At 40.2% G+C, this 23,832-nt stretch overlaps 1 protein-coding gene across 1 annotated transcript in view; it reads left to right on the forward strand.

The window, feature by feature from the left end:
- The window catches only part of LOC109043696 (DNA-binding protein D-ETS-4), a 44,318-nt gene that overhangs the window by 11,672 nt on the left and 8,814 nt on the right, over positions 1-23,832 (forward strand). Inside the window, exon 4 of the mRNA XM_019060991.2 lies at positions 15,011-15,165. Coding sequence (XP_018916536.2) covers positions 15,011-15,165 — 155 coding nt within the window. The remainder of the gene's footprint in view (positions 1-15,010; positions 15,166-23,832) is intronic.

Raw genomic sequence — 23,832 nt, forward strand, 5'->3', positions numbered from 1 at the left:
TGCCGATGTACACTCCTTAGTCCCGCCGTGCCGCGTTAAAAACGCGTAAACTCGATGAGAAAACGAATGGATGTGCGTCGTTTTTCCTTAGCATGGCAGAGTTCCCTCCTCATCTTTCTAGTTTCTCGCGTTTGTCTACGTTCCCAGCCTGCGAACTCGCGATGCTGTCAGCTTTGTTATGATCACACCGAGTGCCAACAATTTATTGCATTAGGTTTATTTATTTACTTTAATTCGTTTTTTAAAGAAAATAAATTGCCTCCTTTTTCAGACTCAGTTTCAGGGAATATGTGACCGTCCACAGAAAAAATAACCTCGGTTAAAAGAAATCTCCAAATAGAGTTCTTAATTTCAGATCAATTAAGCATCAGCTTTGAAAATGTAGGAATAAAAACCGTACATAAATATTGAACCAAACTATAATTATAAAAGTATGAAGTTTGCAGTATAATAAAAGTAGCTGTGATCAAATTGTTATTTGAATTATAATCTGTCATTTTCAGTGCGCGGAATTCTAGGATCGCGATAAGGTCTTGCGCCCGCCTTGCGATAAACTCACTGTAATAGAGAATGTAAGCTAACTGCATCAATCTCTTGTACAGTATGTTCGCTATTTGAAAGTTAACCCTCCGTATTAATATACCAGCCTCGCGAGGGAATTACCGGGAAAGCAGTATCGAGAAAAACCAGCTCTCAGCGATTGTCAGGGCAGTACGTCAGAGATGTTTTAAAATATTTGAGGATTTACATGCACGTATTTTCCAAAGCTCTTTGAAATTGCCTCTGATCCCATCTTAATGCACCGTCACATAAATCTGATAATATCGATGGTTAAAAGTTGAGGCAATTACGCGGCTGTGATAGGTCAGAAGGCTCCTCTGGGTTGATGTGGTGCCCGCGTTCCTTCATACAATAATCTCCCCCGGCAAAAGGATTTCCCCGCACATTCCTCTATGAAAATCTCGCCCTGGTTCGCAAATTCCAATAGTTTTTACTTTATTTGAAGGCCTTGGAGGCCTTGGAAGTGCAGTTTTTGCAGACGTATGTGTCAGAAGTTTCAAAATTACATGGATCCACATGTAGAAACGAAAGTTAAAACTCACATTTTGATGCGTAAAAATTGGAATTTCAGAGCAGATTTTTCACAGAACATGAATTAAGACTAGTTTTACTTGAAATCGCTGACATCTCAATTTTTTTCAAAAACTGCACTTGTGCACTTTGTCATCCAAACCCTTCATTTAAATCTCCAAGAAGAATATAGGGGAGAAAACTGCACAAGGTAGATGACGTTATTGGACTGCTATTTTATGAATATAAACTTTAAGGGTGGTGAAAAGATTGCGATCCTATACAGTGATTAAAGCACGATTCTTGCAAATTATAATATACACAAATGTTGTCCACTGAAATGACCGCAAAACAAAGCGATAAGAATTGAGGTCGGCTGCCTCACCCGCACGCTATGATCGATGTCTTAGATTCATTATACTTGATTAAAATGAAGGAAAACAGTATCACCAACTTGAAATGACTGCCACCACAATGATCAGCTTGCCTTTGATGGAACCACTCATGAAGGCAGCTATGTTTCCATGGGCCATGCCGAAAGATGGACATTGTTGGGAATTCATTTTATTTTTCTAAAATGATCAGGCAAGCTCTAAATTATCATAAATCGGGTATTTTTCCTGGAGTCAAACGGAGTCGGATATCATGGCGACTGAATGATACGCTCCCTCTCTCCTGTCGCCCAGGCTAAATGAAAGAATTTCGACCGCGCTGTATACAAGCAGCGCTTCGTCGCTGATTTTACATAATTCGACATAGGAAATTTATACTCATACATATTTATCCTCTTTCAACTGTGGCTTTGGCCGTGATAAATAATCACTGACAATCCTCTTAATTTATCTCAAATATCCAAACCCTGTCCAGCCATTCAGGTTATAAAAACTATCCGCATAGTGCTTCTCATTTCAACTTACCTACTCTTAGAGAAACTTATACTTGTTGGGATACTTAAAAATATAAGCGATCTGCTTTTTTTTTTCAAATTTGATCCATTTTTAATTATTTATCATTCGCTTTCTCCATACAATGTTTCTATTATTTTATTGTTTTCAGTTTATTTTCATATACCTACATTAAATACTGTACGTATATACTTTTATTTTTGTACAAAATTTCGGCCCAATCCAAAAAATGTCACTAATTACCAAAAACAAAAAAAAACAAAAAAAAAACCAGGCACCCAAAAAATATGATGGCAGTACCGTTTGGATTCATCATATAAAGGAAATGATATCAAAACGGCCCAATTTTCTCTTTCATGCCCATGCAATATACCAAACACCCCAACTTTTTTCACAAAAAAAATAAATAAATAAATAAATAAATACCTATAAGGTATGATGACCTGAACACGTTTATTGGATCCATCGCTTTAAAGGAGTATGATATCAAATCGGCCCAACTTCTCTGAAATATGCCCATCTCGGATCAATAATTTTTTTGAGACCTTCCGACTCATCGCTGAGGAGACACTGATCATTACTTGACCCTTAGTATATGTCCTTGTTTAGATGTCAAAGAGTTCCTTATGAGAACTGTAATGAATTTTTTTTCTTTGAAGAGATAAAATCAAAAAATCGTCATAAAATTGAAAAAAAAATTCGAAGAAAAAAAAAGGAATGGGCCGGCCGGCCGTACATACAAGTGGTAGATAATATAGGGTGATTATCGTCTCTCTTTCACATATACATGAACAAGTATCATCGTCAAAAGGAGGATCAGTCCTTCTTGAAATCGTCATTGAAAGATAGACTGAAAGATATTCACACATGAGTGAACAACTTAACAACTTTCAAGCAATGCCATATTCTTTGTTTGTTTCTGATAGAAGGCCTTACAAACTACTGAACCTTGGCGTATTATTGCGAATATTATGTGCCTCCTACTTGTACAATGCTTCTTTCTTAGCAACTTCATGGATGTTGGCAAGACCGGGTCGGTCACCCATGCCAAAATGTTGGGGCATACCAATGTATCTACATTTCCCCCTTTTTTTTTGTACGTGCCGGCCGGCCCATTCCTTTTTTTTTCTTCGAATTTTTTTTTCAATTTTATGACGATTTTTTGATTTTATCTCTTCAAAGAAAAAAAAATTCATTACAGTTCTCATAAGGAACTCTTTGACATCTAAACAAGGACATATACTAAGGGTCAAGTAATGATCAGTGTCTCCTCAGCGATGAGTCGGAAGGTCTCAAAAAAATTATTGATCCGAGATGGGCATATTTCAGAGAAGTTGGGCCGATTTGATATCATACTCCTTTAAAGCGATGGATCCAATAAACGTGTTCAGGTCATCATACCTTATAGGTATTTATTTATTTATTTATTTATTTTTTTTGTGAAAAAAGTTGGGGTGTTTGGTATATTGCATGGGCATGAAAGAGAAAATTGGGCCGTTTTGATATCATTTCCTTTTATATGATGAATCCAAACGGTACTGCCATCATATTTTTTGGGTGCCTGGTTTTTTTTTTGTTTTTTTTTGTTTTTGGTAATTAGTGACATTTTTTGGATTGGGCCGAAATTTTGTACAAAAATCATATTTTTGTTTTTTTGGAAGGATATCACGTATTTTTGGTATGACTTCTACGAAGTATCAGGCAAAGAGAGTTCCCATTTTAAATTTAAAAGTTGTTCCCGCGGGCGCGAGGCAGAGAGGAAACGACCCCCCCCCCCCCCCCCCCCTCGAAAGCGGCCCACCTTTTTTTAAGGAATTTCGTTCAAACCGCATGTCAATAATCTGTAATCGTTCTCGAGACATCAGTAAGGAAGGATCCATATTTTTGGCACACCCTGTACGTCACAGAAAAAAAACCGCAGGTCAGTATTGAAATCGTGACAAAGTTGGGTCACTTGACGTAATGCCTAATTCTCATTGGCTACGAACGATAGAAACTACAGTAAAGCGCATTGACTTATAACGCAATCTAGGTCGCGCGGTAGGTAAGACAGCTAGCGGGGTAAATCAGGGTAAAGACGCGCCTTCCGCTTAGTGGATACATCCGGATATACGAACGAAAAGTACCCGTATCAGGCAACGGCACTGGCATGACAGGCATTTCCATTGTCTCGGTCTCGGACTTGCTGGGTGTTGCTGAGTTGCCTATCGTCCCGCCTGAAGGGACTCTAGTCTCGCCGAAATTTCCTAATGCGCAGTCTAAGCCATAGATAGTGCATAGCAAGACCAATCCACACAGGTCAGTCATTCCGGTGGACGAGTTTTGGTACTCTACTGCGCAGTGACGTACTATTGAGTGCTTGCAATGTATTTCTTATGGGTGCACTCAATAGTACGTCACAATGAGTGCTGCGAGTTAGGGCCGGGCGGGGGAGTGGATTTCAAAAAAGCTGCGCAATGACTGACCTGTGTGGATTGGTCTTGGTGCATAGAGAGGTTATGATAATTATGTTATAGGCCGTGTATTGTTTCGTTTGGAAATTTTGAATCGGGTTTGAGCAAAATAGCATTGCAATTTCAATTTCTCCTGGCTCCTGTCTCTTTTTCTATGTCATATTATTTCTGAAATTAATAACAATATAACTTCTTTAATGGTTTTCTCATTGTACGCACGAAACATTTTCAATTTTATGCTGCCCCGAGGAATAATACTTCCAAATGTGACCATTCTTGATTTTGCATGATTCCTTCTCTCTCTAGGTACCTTTTTCGTTGTGAGTGAGTTTTCTTTTATGATTCTCTGATTACTGAGGGCACAATGCTTGGGCACAATGTGCCTGAAACGGAAAGTTGCTACTTACTTGTTTACTATGTGCATTCCTATCCAGACATCATATGAAATCATCTTGGTACTTGCGTTAAATCTTTCCGTTCATAAGGAGATGGTATACAATAAACTTTAGTTGTGATGACATAAATTTTCTCAACTGCATGCTGATTATTGAAACTATGTCAGTACGACAAGGCAAGACACCCCTATCTTAACCGTGCAATATATCGCATTTCGATCTCTTATCAGACTGCTTCAAACTTTCAATAATCGGCCTGCTGCAATGAAATCCTTTTATAGCTTTCATCATTATGATTCTCCATTTGGCCATTCTGGTCAACTAGAGTCCACAAAGACACATTGACTTTAAACGAGCAACAGGGTGAAAGGGAGAGTGCCAGTTTAACTAGTAATGGGTTTATTTTCAATGATAAATTTAACCAGTCTATTTAATGTCACACCTTCAAAGTGGGTGAATGTGTCAGGCAAGAACCCTGATAATCAACAACTTCAGAGCTGCTCTTAATATAGGACTTCTATGTAATGTTCCATCTCCTGTGTACAGTAGGCACAAAACCAGGATTTACATTAGAGGCATCACCTGTGTTAAGGGATACCTTTTATGACTTACATTATCCAACATTTTTTTTTGGATTCTTGGAACTAATGATAGAATGCAAGCTAAATTCTGCAGCTCAGTGCAGGACCTCTATCATTTACGCTGCTTATACCTAGTTATGCCTGCCAGGTCCTTTGACCATTCGAATCGCGCATTTCTCCGAGCTCCAATTTCATCATCAGTAATAACATTGCAAACGCGTGATACCGTCTCATAAAGACAGTAAGCAAAGTAAGTATTTATCAATATTTTTAGTTTTATGAGAGATGTCTCTAAAGCTATGGCATTCTGTATCTTGAGAAATGTGACCAGTTCACTCGTCATTGGAAAAGATAAACAATAAAAGTTGATGCTTCCGCAAGCAAAAATTACAGTTACCACAACTGAAATTTCGATCTCAATAGCATGAATCTTCTGAACTGTAATGAAACAGTTTGATAACATTTCATTTTCAGGAGCCTTTATCTGCCAATGCTGGTCATACAGAGTCAACAGCGATTGAGTTTCAGTGTGTTATCAGGGTACAACAGAGAATACCACTTTAATTTTTGGTTTTCCTTTCAATAACATTTCATTTTTATGAGTCTGTATCTGCCAATTCTGGTCATGCAGAGTCGGCTGCGATTGAGTTTCAACGCACTATAAGGGTAAAACGGAGAGTACAATTTTGATTCTTTGTTTTACTTTCAAGGATGGAAAAAAACAGTCCATTTTCTGTCACACCTTCAGGCATGAACTTTTCAGCTAAGGACTCAAATAAATGCCAACTTAGGAGCCACTTGTCATGTATGGTTCTTCTGTATTAGTCCGTCCCTTTCGTACCGTAGACCGAGAACCAGAGGTTAAAGTATAAACATCACCTACATTCAAGGCTTAATTTTATATCCTATGCTATGTGATCCCTCTCATACGATTCTATCGAGCGAATGATTCTGCCGGTAAGTTAATTATGTGGAGCACCATCATATCTATGCTGGGAATTGCCAGGGAGATTCTGCAACCATCCGATTAAGGTAACTCTCACATCAATACAGTGGCAGGTAAAGTAAGCAGGTATTTATGAGAGATTTCTCAACTCGGGCATTCAATGCCCACTTTCCGGCAAAGAAGATGCTCTGTTGATATACTGTTGCAGCCCAAAATATCAATTACAACTAATATTTTTAGTCGCCTCAGTCTCAATCGATAGCTTTCATTATTCTGCCAGTTCTGGCTACCCAAAGTCCACATCTAATGAGTTTTAACTCACTTTCAGGGTGTGCCAGAGAATTAATTCCTGTATCCATTTTCCGTGCTAAATGAACCAGCTAATTTTCTGTCGCACTCTCATAGTGGGTAAATTTGTCAGGCGAGGACTCAGATAATCTAGAGGTCAGGCGGCACTGATGTATTATATCGAACAGCTGCTCTGTATTATCTCCTATATGTGGTAAGCAGTGACGGCAAGTTTACGTCTCCAGGTACTGCAAATTTTAGCCGATGTATAGAGAGGTTATCATCAAGGATATCCTGCATTAGTTATAGCATTTCAATTTTATCAAACCAATGAAATAGTAGCATATAGATACATACCTTCTGCAGAGGTCAATATGAAAGACCTTGATTTGAAGAATTTTATCCAAATACAGGCAAATTAGACGATTCAATCAACTTCTGACACAGAATCAAGGAGACTTGCTGATAATCAAATTAACAGTAATGTTTGAAGTCAAGTATCTTGGATGTTGTGACATTGAGTTGATTTCATTAACAGAGTGCTGCGTAGCTTCTTTAAGAAGACACATACGCACGACTGATGGGTGAATGCGTAAACCGCGTTTCCAATATAGAGCATTACAAGTATATGAAAACATTGAGGCTTTATGCACCGATATAACATGATACACTGAGAAGAGACACATCAACTCCAGAGGAGTTCGGCTGCTAGCAAAATTTTAGGAGAAAGTGGAAACACAACTTCATCCCCACAAATTGAGAACCCGACAGACATCATCGTATTGAGGGAAAGGATGATTTTCTGGTGGATAGTTGTTGAATCTGATTAACGAGAAATAGTATCTAGGACTCACTATAATGGGATATCATCAATTATTCATGAACAATTACTTGTAAAGATCACTAGATCCGGGCCGCTGGGAAGAAATAGTATAAGTAGCAGGTTGCGATCTGAGTAGGTACTTACTGTAACAGCTCATGCAATGTAAGGGTGTGGGAATCATAAAAGGATTATATAGAAATGGATCCAGTTATCTTCGGCTACGATAAAATGGAAACACGCATCAATTAATCTATCTTCATCTTATTATTTCAATTAATCTATCTTCTTCGTATTAATTAAATATTTAAAGCCATAATAACAGTAGCATAACCTGAAATTTAACCTCTGGAGTCGGCGCTCACCATCCATCGCGCGGTTCTACAAGTTATTTTCAAATTCAAATGTGCTTGAAGAATTGAAGGACCCGCTCCTTCTTTCGATTATTTCTCCTTTCGACGTCTATGTAAGTCTGCAAAAGTACCAAAAGTTCCATCTCCAGCGTCTACAGATTTAAATTTTACCTAGTTTAATGGGTTTTATGCTACCATTACTTCCACAGCCGTGCCCCAGGTCGCCTATTGAGAATACTAGAAAATGAACTATTTACCGTTATTTCTCCCTTATGTCTCATTTATGTCAAAATTCCAAAAATATGTATGAGCTTTATGAATAGAAGTTTCAAAATATCTACAGTTGTATAGGGTTTTTTTTCTACGGTTATAGCTGTAGGTTTGTCTAAATAACACGCCCGCCTTCCGCGGCCGGGCGTTTCGCGGGCCTCGAATCTGCCCCGAATCTGCTCAACAATTCCATCAGTGTCAGCTTTTGTTGGGGTCCATGTCGTCAAAAACGATCGTCAAGTTTTGGGGTCCAAAATTTGTCGTTAAAGCTTAATAACTTTTTTAATATTTAACTAAACTTAAAAAGGGTGGGCATTACGAGTAGAGCTGAGCATACTCTACCCAAATATTATAGGGTTTTTGGGTTTACTCTCCGACTTAATTAGTAGGAGAGCTTAATGGACCGCAAACCGTGCAGAAAAGCCCGGTCGCGTTGTTTCGTGTAAAACTAGTTAGGCAGCAGCCACCCGTCTTTTTTTTTTTTTTTTTTTTTTTTTTTTTTTTTGGGTCGTCATTTTTTAGAGGGAGTTTTTTAGGATTGGGCCGGGGTGGCTACCGCCACCTAGAATTTGATTAGTTGAAATTTGAAAAGACCTGTGAATGCCATAATCCAAATTGTAAAATGTGCTTAAATATTGAATCACATGATCGAAATTAACGAATTAGACCAATGTTGCCCCTTGATTACAATACAAAGAATTGTTAACCAGGCAGTCCCTTTCTCGAGAACATTTTTTTTTTTTTAGAAAAAAGCAAATCTTGGATAAGCACTCTTATTTCGCTTAATTCTACTTCATGTATACAGATTTACCGCGGAAGTTGTATAAATCTATAGGATTTCGATGCAAAGAAATCTGCGAAGAAAAGCACAATCATAATTATTATGATGAAATTAATGATTTTGTCTGCACGCAGAGGGATAAGAAGGCAAGGAGTACAGCTAGAAATTCGTCTACCAATACAATGCAACGACGAAGGCAACGCCGCGCCGTTATACAACTATTCGTGCTGATCGCAGATGCATGTTGCATGTACAAAAAATTGAAGGGGATTTGGTTGCTCATGGCTGGGCAATAATGTGCGTGCGGTGCCTCTTGGAGTCGCTGATGAGATGTCATGCCTCTAGGAGTAAGTGAGGTACTAAACCATTGCACATTGGTTTCACGTCCCTTGCTCGTGGAACCATGACAACCCGCCGGCATTCACCGGCCGAAATTTGATCTTGATCGGAAAATTTGTTTTTACAAAGATCACTCTGGAAATCGTATCGTGTTATCTGATTTTTCTGAGGAAAGGCATAAATACTATCCCTTCAAATTTCCAAATACACTATAAGGCTACGACCCCTGACTACTTCACAGCTGAGAGCTCCTGAGGCGCCTCGTGCCTAAGGAGCTATGCGTTCTGCCTTATTCTCACGATTACGTACTTCCAAATACATTAAATTTTTCGAACAAAAATATTTGAAAACTTTAAAACGAAATTTCGCAAGTTTGCTCGAAAATTGGTATTTTAGTAAGAAAAATTGGCAATCTCGGAATTTTCGCACAAGGCGTTTTTTCCTCAGCCCGGCAGAACGGTACTTAGCTTCAAGCATGACTGTTGGTTCGGAGTGATGCTTCAATTGTAAAAACAGATCAGCAACGGCCCGAGGATACTGTACGAATAGTTGTTGTCGGCTGTGGCTGTGCCTGTGGATGGCTAAACTGCCTCGGTAGGTGGTAACGGTCCGCGACCGGTCTTCATTGTTGCCGGATCGGTAAAAAATTACCGCAAATCCCACACGAAGACACATTGTTTTCTCGGGGATCCGACAATGGCGGAGCGGTCGTCTCTTGGGCCGCGGCAGCCCTTGCCTCCGAGGATGTAGGTTACCATGTCTTGAGTCTTGACCAGTGACTTAAAGTGACCCACTCCAAGGCTTAGCTAACCTCAAGTCTGGCTAACTTCAAGGTCACCCGACCAGTATCTCTGAAACGACCCGACTCGATGGCTGCCGGCCTCGTAATTCACCCCTCCTGTATCCAAATGACCTTGATCGACAAAGCCATATCTCCCTGTGCTCCTTGTCTATTCATAGATACACATTTTTAAGAGCAGCCCGAGACAATGATAACAGGGGAAAAACAAGGTTGAAAAACGGGAACGAAGGCTAAAATACACAATTGATAAAACGAGACGTTTCGACTCACAACTGAGTCAATTTCAGTCGGAAATACAATAAAAATTTAAAAAAAAAACGATGGGTTCAGGTTTCAGATTCTCATCTTTTTTTTAATTTTTATTATATTTCCGACTGAAAATGACTCAGTTGTGAGTCGAAACGGCTCGGCTTTTGTTAATTGTGTATTTTAGCCTTGTTTCCCGTTTTTCCCCTTGTTTTTCCACTGTCTTGTCTATTCAGCGGGTTCTTTATCGGAACTTTATCGCGCTATTGTTGTCAAACACTGAAAAAAAAACTCCGGCTGTGGAAGCCGTACTTACGGGCTATATAGACATGCCGTCCACGTTCCGGGCTCAGAGTCCGAAAGTTCCGGGCGTAGCACCCGGAGCAGTCAAAGCTACGGCTCCAGCACCCGGAAGTTTTGGCCGATGAGCCCGGAACGGACGGTATGTCTATAGAGCCCGTAACTTTTTTTTCAGTGAACGACCTTGATTCACAAAACTATATCTGCTCATGTTCCTCGTCTATCCATCGGATTGATTATCGAAACTTTATCGCGCCCTTGTCGAAGGACCTTGATCGACAAAAACATATTTTCGATGCTCTTCGTCTATCCAGCGGGTTCATTATCAAAACGTTATCGCATCTTTTGTCGAACGACCTTGATTGACAAAAACCATTACCATCAGTGATATCAAGGCCATTCGGCAAGTTACCGGTCGAGTTTCGGTGATCAGGTTCCCTGTCGAAACCGTTCGCAGTTCTCGAAATCGAATTTGCAAACCTGCCAAGCAGTACGACGGTGACACTAATCGCTTGCAACTTCAAGAATGCCCCGAATCTTCTTCACGGCCCAGCAGGTCAATTGTTGAGCTGTTATAGAATGACCCGAATCGATCTATCGATTCAGATTGACTCGGAAGTTGAACATAAAATTTTCGATTAAAACAGAAAATTTTGATGTTAACTTCTTCACATTACTTCATTAAAGGAAATTTTACCAGAAAATCGAGGAACACACTTTTAAAGCTTCTACGTTCCGTAAACGTCGATATGAGCTTGAATGTTTCCACATTTTGCTCAGATCCTCTCATTGACTTACTCCACTGAGCGCCGCTGTGAGGCACCTAGCGTCTGCAAAACGCCTTCATTTCCGTGCGCATGCAACACGGACGTCCATGGAGCCCGAATAGTTGCATCTAGGAGTTCAAATGAAATTCGTATAGTATCCGTCGCATACGTCACTAACTGAATATCACTTTTTATCTTACACCTATTAATTCCAGCGTTGCTTATTGTGCCCATGAAGTATACCGTTACTTATTTTTGTCGCGGCATAGTCAATATTCCAATCAGTGCAATTTTTTTAATGTATCACAATGTTGCTCGCGCTCAAATTCGCAAAGAAATGATGTATCTGGGCTTGACATTGCAGAGTTTCCTTTTACTTACTTTGATAAGTCGTCTTTTGATTGGATTCGTTTGATTGTTTTCCCAAGATTGTTTTCCCTTGGGAAAACTAGTTTTGACGTCTAAGTGCGATATTTTCCTGATGGATCCCACGGAATTTGGATCAAAACCATGACGATTTGTATTTCGATAAAATGAAATGCGACAGAAAATCTGTAACGTCGCAAGCCTAAGTACACGCATACGAAAACTTTATCATATTAAAGTCTGGTAAAATATATAAGTGAAAAGTAAATTATATTCTGCTCTTACCCTCCCAAAATGAGGGCTGCGACGCTGCGTCTAGTATTTTTTAAGGAAATAATGAAATGCATTTCTTTGAAAACACTCTAGCCGAGCTTTATTTTATTATTAATTGGAGATAATTTTGGCAACGAATTTAAGCATCCGTAACGGCGGATAAAAATGAATTTTTAATGAGCCAAGTCTTCGAGGTGAAGATTCCCATGAAAAACCGAATGATGATGCGACCGAAAACGATATTTTTCCTCGAAATTCTTGATGTACCTCGGGATGCTTAATTTTTACCGAGAAACGAGTCCGCGTTCGGAATAAAACTCATCCGAGAAATGCATAACAGGTTTGCGTCTCGAACCGTTATTCACCGTATTATTCTCGAATGCTCCTCGACCTCCCAATTAAATTTGCACCCATTCTTGCAATGTTTCAAGCGGCCTTTTTTGGACATTTTTCAGCAGAGCGTGATTGGATACATTCGCCAACGTGTCAGGACATAGACGAATGTGACGAGTCGTGTGTGTTCATACACTCTTAAATTTTTTTGCAAAGTCCATGTAAATACGAGAATTTGCCGTTTTAATCGTGAAATCCCTGATATCACAATCAATATACCTGTCTAGCTAAAGGAACTAAGCCACATTCAATGGGAACCGAAAAAGCGAATTGATTCGAAATTTTATTCCTCCAAAACACTTAGTGTAATAGGTATACCTCAGTCCACATTTTCAAAGTCAAATCTTATGTCATTATCTCGACTTGAAATTTCTGACAGGGAAAAATATACGTTTGGAACGGGTAAAAGCTACTCCTAAATTATTTTCCCTCAAAATAAAGCCAAGCCTCTCTCTAACCAACAAACCTAGTCGAGATGTCCTTATAGTTTACACTGTGCTCATTCTAATCCTTCCATTAATGATAATACCTATGTAAAATTCCACCAATTCCTACCTGCAGCCTAACATGCCTTCTTAATTTTTCTTTTCTCCATCCCACCTTCTTCCCACCTCCATGTTCTCATTTTCTCCCCATTCCCCTCCTTCACCACCTACTTCCCATCGTGTTTGAGCGACAAATGACGCAAGCGTGAAGTGAAAGTGAATTATTATCGAGTAATGCAGCATAGCAAGTCTGTATCAGTCGAGAAAAACACAATGAAGCATATTATTTGATTGTTTCTTTCCTTCTTCCTTTCTTTCCTTGATCGCCATGCTTATCAAATTTATTTTTACCAAATAAATACGTGATTCAGGAGTGTTTTACGTCATTTCACTTATCTTTGGCGTAGTTCTAGAACAATCAGGAGTATAGATGATAATTTATTACGTATTTCAGGAGCTTTAATCGTAATTTTCCTTTCATTTGCAATAATCTGTTATTCAAAGGATATGACTCGGCCCTTTGCGTTTTAGTTGGCTGATTTAGATCAGCATTATATTTTGGAGCCAATACTGACCAGTCTCATTTTTGAAATTTAATATAAGGGACTAACTAAGTATGAACTAAAATTAAACTTCACTAGTTAAATATTATGCAAAGTGTTTACCTCTATTTACCTCTAACAATTTAGCCAGGACCACATCCATCTTTTTATCCAAAGATGGAGGAGGGCATTTAAAACTTCCACAACTTTTTTTTTTCAACATATTATGCAATTCTGATTTTTGTTCAGTGTATTTGCTGAGAATTCCTCAACCATAGGTTCATTACTCAAAACCCCTGATTTCTGGGAGCTTTTTAACTTTTTCAAAAAATCCCTAAAATCTCCAAATCCCAAAATTATCGAACTACTCCAAAAAAAAAAAAAAAAAAAAAAAAATCCCGAATCTATGAGCATTTCTGAATGTTATAATATTTTTGAGCATGAAGCTGGGATCTCAAAGTTTTCGAATGATCATTAGACAAATGTTTTCGTGCATTTCTATCAAAAATAGCGACAAATATCTTTAAGCCTTCTTTCCTTTCGTACCGCGACCGCGAGCCTTTCACATTTTTTTTTTTTTTTTTTTTTTTTTTTTTTTTTTTTTTTTCGTACACTTGTACACTGTACGTATAGTATCATAGATACTGATTTGGTATGTTTTTCTTTGACACGAAATGGTTTCGATGCCAGCTACAGTAGACATTAGAATTCACACGTGATCGAATAAAGCATTCCCCTCAAACATCAAAAAGGCATCTAATATATTTAAGTGGCCTGGTGCATGTGTTATTGAATCAACACAAGGTACTTAATTGCTCAGTAGAATGGTAGGTGATAATTTTAAGGATTATAACAGAGTAATCTGTTTGTCAGCGCGTTACGTCACAAGATTTCATACGTGCGTAAGAAAACAAAAGAAATCGAGCGAGATTGATTTTAATGAGGTTCGCCTCGAACGGTGTTAATTATGCGTGTTTTCAATAAATGCCTGATGAAATGTAAGCACCTCGTCGTTAACGCCTCTCGCTCCTATCCGTGACACGTCGTCGCTGACGGAAAGGCGTACCTCCGTTGTAATTGAGCTCTGAAATGCATAGATTTACATGGACCTCAGGGCTCGTTTTAAAGTGAAGATATGCCTTTTTGTCAAAGTGCCTCCGATAAAGGAAAAATTGCAGGCGTCTAACCTATTATGGGCGTGGTTGTGTGAGAGCCAAAGCCATGACGATCGATCGCCACTAAACCCGTCAACCTTCAATTGGACTACATTTTGCAATTAGGAACTACTAATTTTGGTTTACCTACAAAAGCACTTATCTGCATACAAAACCTAATGATACATACGTTGTTTGTGAAATGAGCCAAATATTGTAGTTCCCAATTGCAAAATGCAGTCCAATTGTACAAGTTCAGCAGCAAAGAACCATCTTTTTCGACTTATTTCAGAGGCGACATATCAGCCTTGCATTTCTCTGTAGAAACAAGTGCATGCTGAACGTATCTGGGTAACTTGGTTCTTTTTTCTGAACTTGATTTAATTTATTTATTTGGAGAGCATTGGACATGTTTTTCATCCATGACTTGTCTGCATTCATTTTCGAATCATTCCAATTTTTTGTGCGCTTTGTTTTCAGATCCAGTGCAATGGTCAGAAGAGGATGTCAAATGCTGGGTTTTGTGGAATTTAAGGCAGTACAACCAGCCGTTGAGCACGGCAGACTTTTTCAAAATAAAAGGCTCTGAGCTGGTCACTCTATCCGAGGAAAAGTTTCAAGAGATATCATTTCAGGTAAGCTCATTATTCAGATCTTCCTCATCCTGAGAATTGTCCTTCGCTTATCATGACTCAAAATTTTACAAAGTGGGTTCTTGGCGTTACATTTTGCTGCAAAGTGCACTCTCGAAAAAATTCTATTCAAAATCACCATCATCTCGTAATTTTGGTGTCGTAAAATGATACATCAACGCTGGAACTTCCGAACCTAATATCTCGTGTGCGGCGTTTTAAAATCTCCACTTTAATCGTATTTTTTAAAGGAGCGAAAAATCAACATTATTCCTTGAAATTTTCACAGAAGTTCCCTCGCACAGAGGAGAACGTTTTTGAAAATTGTCGTTACGTAGTTTCCCCAATGAAACATAAAATATGTCAAGAATTCCAGAACTTCGCGCACCGAGGTACATTGTTCTGGAGTTTCACCGTCGATGTTCGAAAAAAGCTCACCCAAGTACGCACTTCATACATCGGAGGTTTTATAAACTCAGTTTCCTCATAAATACGTGGATCATCCAATTCTGTTTTGGCAATACTCAATGAGCTGAGTTTCGAGGACAAGAACATAATTTGTCACCAGGAACGACATTTCTGCTATTGATTTCGCTCTAAAAAGTGGTGCTTTCACCATTGTTCCAATTCACTCGGTTTCTTTTTACTGAGTTTTTCTCAAATATGAGGACCAGGCTTTCCCTGTGGTCGAAAGAGGGAATAATGCATCTCAACTGTACGTAACCCCGTGCATTACATCATGCCCAGCGTATTTTCTATTTCTGACAGCAACATAATAGTCCCTACCCCTCGGTATCTTTAACTTGCTCTACTTCTTAAGTTTAAAATTGCAAAGAAACCTGGAGGAAGACACTCAGGTATGCATCTCATTTGTAACGCTCTTCAAGGTGCGCTTTGGTTGGCCTTAATGAGCGATTGTCTGTTGTTCGTTATGAATGGACTTACGGTAATTCCTGTGACTTCATTAACACATTCACCACTGCGGCCAGTCGTCAGTCGACGAGTCATCATCATCTATACCACTGTCCACCAGTGATGACGTCATCGTCCTCTTGTACTCGCCCAGAAACGCTCGACAGATACATACTGCCATGCTAAGAAAAGACATCGCATGAACCTCGGAGCGTTGCCAAACTTCCGATGGAATACGGATTCTTTGGAAAATCGATGAATTTTTTCTTGACATTTTTAGAGGAGTTCATTCGAAATTTAATTGAGTCAAAAATTTCAAGGAAAACTATTCATAACTTTTAATGAAATGAACATTTGAATGTGGAAAATTTGACAGCATCCATATGTTCGTACCGCATGCCGTGCGATCATTTTTTGCAACAATTTGCAAAATTTGTATTGTAGTTTCATGCCCTCCAATGATACGAAAATGAACCTAGCAACTTGTAACTCCCTATTTGAGATGATATGGAGTTTTCCGTGCCGAAATTTGGAAACCATTTTTTTTACTCTATGCTTGACAAAAAGTACGCTCTTGAAAAATTAACCTCTAAAATCGAAAGTCTCTTATTTCACCAACGGCCACGCGAGTAATTTTTCAAAATTCCAGGGATAATGGTGAAATTTCCCAAATCCATGCACCTCGTAATAGTTTCTAACTTTTTAAGGCCTTCAAGAAATAGGGGGCAAAGAGTTTATTTTCTTTATCTTGCACAAGTCTCTCAAGAGCGTTGGTTGGAGAGTTAAGGTGATGGTGTAACTTTCTTGTACTTATTGAGCTAAGTTGCGAAATGTTTAGTTTATTCCAGTGTTAATATAGACCACAACCTTGCATTATAACCCTACGAATTTCACTCTTAAACTTCAAAAAACCATGACTCATCAAGCAGCTTTCTTATTTTAAAACTACGTTTTTCGATAACTAAAACTTTACGTCTTCATAATTCCGATTTAATTTGAACTTAGCTGTTTATGTGTAAAAAATGTGTGGCATGTGATTTGGAAACGTCTGAAGGCTCATACGGCGTTTTTCTTTAGCACGGCAGCATCGGCAGTGGTATTAGGATGCCAATTTTTAATTTTCCGACTCTACCAACCGTTCCCCTATGGGAAGTTAATAACATCTACCTTATTTTCTCATCGACGGCAAAGTGGTTTGAAACAGTGCATCTGCCTTGTCAACCCAAGTCTCTCACAACATGTGATCGTTTTACTCGTTCAGTTTTGGCAAGGTATGGAAACATGTGACATGAAATCTAGCTCACTTTTCCTCCACAAACTCTCACGAGAGAAAACTACTTTCGGAAAAATGCTCGCCGTCAGCTTTCCAACTTCTCATTTCAGAATGTCATCATCAGCTTAAAGTCGCGAGTAAAAGTAGGTAGAGCTCATTGCCAACCTCACCCTTTTCTCTCGAAATAGCAGACGATGCAAACTATTTTCAGTTAAGCCTCAAAAAATAGTTTATTATAAGTCAATGATGTAGCAACGAGATAATGCAAATTATATCGCTTGATCTTGCAAGCTAAATGCAGTTGAACGGCAATTATTTGTATGCATATAAAAATTTTAATTCTAACAGTGGGTATCTTATTTTAGCTACAGCTCATTATCTCTTGCTTATACTAGGAATGTCGACGCCAGCAATATCCCTGTTATATTTCTATCTGAGCCCTCACTAATAGGATTTGAAAAAGTTTTTATTTGCTTTTAAAGGCCCAGATTCAATACAAAATCAATTTAAAGATTTTATGGATCATTCTTGCTTTACTTTATCGCCACCCTTGGCACATGCATTAATGATATCAAATCGATACATTTTCCTGTAAACCAGTACAACTTAGCTAGGATTACAGTGCATGAATCTCACAAGTGGTGAACGCAAAATATATATTTTGCTTTTTGGTTATCGGAAAAAATAAGCTAAAGCATGCCGTTAAGGCACCAGAAAAGGGAAAAGGACTATTTAAATATCGATTACGCAACCGGTCGAAATAAGAAGATGTGGCACTGAAAATACATAGCATTCTCGTCAACTATTCCAACTCACCTATAAACCGCCCTGCCATGGAGGAACGCTGTATGAACATTCAGATGTTGCCAAATTTCTGCTAACAAAAAGAAAATATTCTCAACAATTTATATACTTTGTACTTTTACGGAATTTTATGCTCGAATGCATTTAAAAAGTCTGGAGAAAATAAAAAACCGAGTAACTTTTTTGAAAATGAATGTTTCTGCAGAAGAAATTTGGAAACTTTTGGGCGCTCATACGTGGTTTTCCTCAAAACGGCAGATATCTCGAAACCAACGGGAAGTCATCGTATATTTCCACACGAGAATACGAGGAGGAAAGTGCGGCAATGGATCGATTGCAATGGCGAGGCGCGAACGATCGATTATCGATATTTCCCTATTTGAGGCTATGGTAAAGAATCGATCATTAGGGTATTCGTTGCGAAATCCTTCTGTATCGATCCTTTTCCATACGTGTAAATGGCAGCTCAATCGATGTATCGCAAACAACGCCACGCCACTGATTGATCGGTAACTCGGCGAGGGAATGTTAATGGCTACCAAGAGCGAAAAGTTGGCCGGGCGCACCACCGCACAATGAAGCGCGTCTATAGGAGAGGTCGGACAAAATTGGAAACTTTAAAAGCTTATAACTCCGTTCATACAAAACTTCGAGGTTTTAAAAGTGGTTTCCTCGTGAAATTTGCTTTTAGAAGCACCACTTAAAATTTAAAACGTGACGAATTACACATCAAAATTTGCAGTTTTAGCTAAAAATTTCATGTCCAACCTCCTGACTGACTCGATCCAGTGCGCCGCAAAAGCACAACGAAACGAGTCAGTGCACTGGAAAAAAAAAAAAAAAAAAACACATTGGATCTACATTCCAGACTCTTGAAAGCATTGACAAGAAAAAATACTCTTGATTCAATCGGATTTTTGCTTGAATCAAAACGAAATCTGCTTGAATTAAGAGGCTTGGTTCTTGATTTAAGCTAGATTCTGATTGAATCAAGAGTACTTTTTCTTGTCGATGTTTTTAAGAGTCTGGACTCTAGATCCAATGTGTTTTTTTCCAGTGTGGGGAAGATTCGACAGTATGTGGAAACTTTAAAAGCTTATCATTCGTTAATACAAAACGACAAAGTTTGAAATAGGATTCTGGCGGTTTTCTCCTGCAAGGGGCACCCCTCAAATATTATAATGTGGCGAAATAAACAAAAAAATGTGTGTTATTAGTCAAAAATTCATCTCCAACTCTTCTCAAAGGCCCGTCCTACTGTTTGTTGCCGCCCTGGTATAGAAGTAAGCAGTAACTCCCTAAGAACGTGAGCCATGGCTGGAACGTCCTCTTACGCGCTCTGGGACTCACGCGAGAGCGGAGTCACTTCTTTCTTCCTTGCCAGGGCGCGGCGCACCCCCGCACACGGGGACGAGGTACTGAGAGAAGGCGGACATAAAATTTTAGACTAAAATTGCAAATTTCAATATTGATTCCGCCATAATATAAATTCCTAGGGATGATATTCGAAGAAAATGTCACGAAAAAACCAATAATGGAACCGCTTTAAAACCTCCACGTCTCATATCGACGGAGATAAAAGCGTTTGAAGTTTCCGCATTTGTCCGGCTTCTACCGTGAACCGTCTTATTGTACGGTGGCAGCCTCGGCTCGACTCGGCATGGCAGAGGAGGCCCCGAAGACGAGGACCGCGCAACGAGGTGAATGACTGGTTTGTGGGACGATTCCTCGAGACAACCCCCCCCCCCCCCCCCCCCCCGAATCCTAGCGTGGCCGCTGCCTGCTCCGTGCCTGAATTCTTCGTACCTGACGACGACGCTGCTGGTGGATACCTGATGCCGCGCGTCCAAGTTCCAAGCTCGCTTCGGAGAGAGGCTTTCTCTTCTGCTGCGTATCTTTCGACCGCCGCGCCGCAGCGCCGACCGACTCCTTGCCCGTTGCCTCGTCCGATCCTACCTCTCTCCGGCGGCAGAGCCAGTTTGTACATCCCCTAGTTGCTATGACCATTTAAAAATATTTATCGAAATCCTGCAAAATTGTTTAAATGGACGTTTTGGGGTTTGGCTGTGTCATGAAGTGTAATTTTACTCTTCGTGAAATTGGCTTAAAAAAGTTTTTTAAAAATTGTCGAAATATCTGAGAGTTTCTTGACATTTTTTTCGAACAATTGTGGTGTCAAATACCACAGCTGATAAAGTAATTAGAGTACCTATATTAAGAGAGTATGGCCACTGGGCCCCATGGAGAGGCTTAAGACCCAAAAATGGCGGTGCTTAGTTTTGGTTTTTGTGGATGGGAGGGGGTTCATTGCTAACTTTTGACGGTTTTCACCAACCACACTTGCTGCCAACCTTACTACATCTAAGATAATTTTTCTCAAAAATTGCACACGATTAGCCTTAAAAATATGTAAAGAAGTCGCAATAGTGCATTTGGGTAAATTTCTCGTTACGATAAGCAAAGAAAACTACATTTTGAGTCATTTTGCATTACATTAATTTATGGCGTCCGCCGTCTTTGGGTCCTAAGGGCTCAATTCAGCCTAAGATGGCTGAGCCAATCAAAGGTGGTAACACCAGTGGCCATACTCACTCAATATAGGTACTCTATATAAAAGGACTCTATTCCCGAATTCCTGTCTCCGTTCCCTCTCTCATTCCATTTCTTCCTTGCCGCACTCCTAATTCCCCGGTCCATTCCAGTTCATAATCTTTACAATTGGTGAAAATGTAATTTTTATTCCCGTTTGTGACACTGTGAAAGCCTAAAATACGGGAACCAATCAGAAATGGATTCACATTGTCTTGACTCTCAGTATAAAGGGACTCTACCTATAACTATACCCTAAAATGGGTATAATTATCATCTACTCTGATTGCACGAAGCTTACCCGATGCGTAGGTTGCAAAACACACGGAGGCGTGGGTGGGTCCGAAGAGGCTTATGACACGAGTCCCGGGACATTATGACTCAAGATGACTTTTACTTTCGTGACCCGACAAAATTTGAGGCGCGGGACTCTCGGCAGAGTGAGTCATGGAGTCACGGTGGCCGGTTTGTGGAGCTCGGGTGGGGCCGCGCGGGTGCCAGGGGGCGCGGACCCGCCGAACCGCGACACCTGCTGACGTCAACGCGGCGACGACCGCGGACCGCGGAGCCGAGAGGCCTCCTCGGACCCGAGCCCAGGCCGTGTTTTGCTTACTTTCACTCCAAGAATGCGAGTAATTTCTCCTGGCTCCCGGCCTGGGCCCGGGTAATCGCTCGTGATGAAACGACGAAACCGCACCCCGCGCCCTCGCCGCTCGCCCGGCTCGGACGCTTGCACCTTGGGATTTCCACCGGCACGCGCGTAATCGGCCTCAAGGACCACGAGCCCCCCCCGCCGCCGCCGCTCCGATACGGCCCGAGGGACCAGGCTCATGTTCATGCAAACCTCTCCAAGGCGAGTCGAGCCGAGGCTCTCGTGTCCAAGAGTCAGAGCAGAGCGTCGCGGCGCTGTCACTAATAATACCGACGCTCAACCTCTTTCCCTCTTAATCGAAGCCATAGAACCGATTGTTCGAATTAGAGTACCTATAGAGGGAGAGTATAGACGCGTCGAAAATTTGGAAGTTAGGCTTGATTAGGCCATGTAGCTAGCATTGAGTACATAGAGTCGTAATGTAAATGGAAGAGCTGGCGCCATGTTCTGCTCGACGAATTTCGAGCCCGGTGTGCGCCGAGTTCGGGTCGCTTTTTCGGTACATGTTCGATCCAAAATGTCGGTGTGGAATACGCGGTGATTCCTATCTTTTTTGTTTACATCGGATGGCCGGGTACCCGTGTATCGCAAACAATCGATCATATATCGAAAAAGTGACCCGGCGTCACACAGGAGTCTTGGAATTCGGGACCTGGAAAATGCTTAAAAGTGGCGCCAGCTCTCCCATCACTTACATTACGACTCTATGTACTCTATGTGGACGTATTTCTACCAAACAGACCTATGTGGCGATGAGAAATGTGGGGTGTGCTCTAGAAATCTGCATAAGAAGCAATGTAAAAGTGGGCGTGGTTCCTTTTGAAGAATTGGCAAAGCGGATATTGCATTCTATCAAACAGACCTATGTGCAACTGAGTGCGGAACTCATGAGCCGCGGGCATGGCAAGAGAGCCTTGTGCACAGGGCTCATGAGTTAAAGACCACGCTGCCGGGCATCGTTGCTCCCGTCATCGTCGCTGACGTCACTGGTGCTTGATTATTATCATTCACTCTTACGGCCAGAGACTAACGAGCACACCCCATATTTCTCACTTCCACGTAGGTCTGTTTGGTAGAACCACGTCCATGTGTAGCTAGCTATTAGGGCCTAAAAGGGCTTGAGTCTCTTTACACCCAGAGTTACGACATCTCAATTCTGGTCGGGCTGAAAGTGGCCCAAAATAATTCCAATTCTGATTCGTTCTCGCTCATGGAGTCACAATAGAGTGCTTTGAGATGGCGGTTGCTCGAATGTGGGAAAAAAAATGAAAACATTACCTAATTGTGATTTATCAAGAATAAGTTGTTATTTTTTACTTTTAATTATTCACAAATCAATTTCGTTTTATTTTATTGCAATTTCTTTGGTTAGGTTTTGATCAGGTTTATTGTTTTTGGATGACAGACATCTTAGGATTCTTTATCCTTATCCCTCTTTGTGATTTTTGAGCCACTCTAATTATAAGGAAACTTCGCGCTGTAGCAGAAGTTTGCGATAGACGCATTTTCCTGATAACCGCATTATGTATAATTAGTGGTGCCCAAGTTGTAATCATAGGATCTCGCGTCCCAGTGGACCCGAGAGCTTAAAGGCTGCCAAGGATGGGGGACGGTGGGATGCCGAGTCAAAAGCAGGGAATAATCATTGATCGCGGTGAATGCAACAAAAATAATCCTTAAGTTATTCTTAAAAAATGGTTTAGATTACTTCTGGCCGTAAAAGCGTGATTCGCACTCTTAGTATGATAATCTTCATCATCTATAAGCTGCTGGTTGCTGTTGCTGTGACGCTCCCAATATGATATAGTTATACAGGTCAAGGGCCACGATTAGTGGTCGTTATTCAGACCAGAAATAACTTTATTTTTTTGCATTTTCCGGGTCAAAAGACCCGGAAAATGTTTCGATTTCATCCCTCAATGAATATCTTAAATTGCTAGCATCAACCGTTATGTATTGATGGTAAAAAAAAAAAAAAAAAAAAAAAAAAAAAAAAAAAAAAAAAAAAAACGCAGTACACACAATTTCCACTTATTTTGGATTTTTTGCGCAACACTTCCGAAAAGAGCCTCGCCAAGTTTCGCCCCTTTTTTTTATACCCGAGTTGGTCAACCGGACAGTGCTCAAATGAAAGCCTATGGTAAGGCAAACTTCCATGCAAAGTTTCAACTTGAAGTGACCCCTGGTTTAGGCTGTACAGCGTTGCCAATTTTCCAGTTTCATGTGCTAAAATCAAGGATATTGGACTATTAGTCCGGTGCATAAGTAGACTAGTACACCCAAGTTGGTCAACGGGACAAGGCTCAAACGAAAGCTTATGGTAAGGCAAACTTCTGGGAAAAGTTTCAACTTGAAGTGAAACCTCGTTTAGACTGTACAGCGTTGCCAATTTTCCATTTTTATGCGCTAAACTCACGAAATACTGAATCTTCATGGTTCA

Source organism: Bemisia tabaci, chromosome 2 (genome assembly GCF_918797505.1).
Source record: "Bemisia tabaci chromosome 2, PGI_BMITA_v3".
NCBI classification, from domain to species: domain Eukaryota; kingdom Metazoa; phylum Arthropoda; class Insecta; order Hemiptera; family Aleyrodidae; genus Bemisia; species Bemisia tabaci.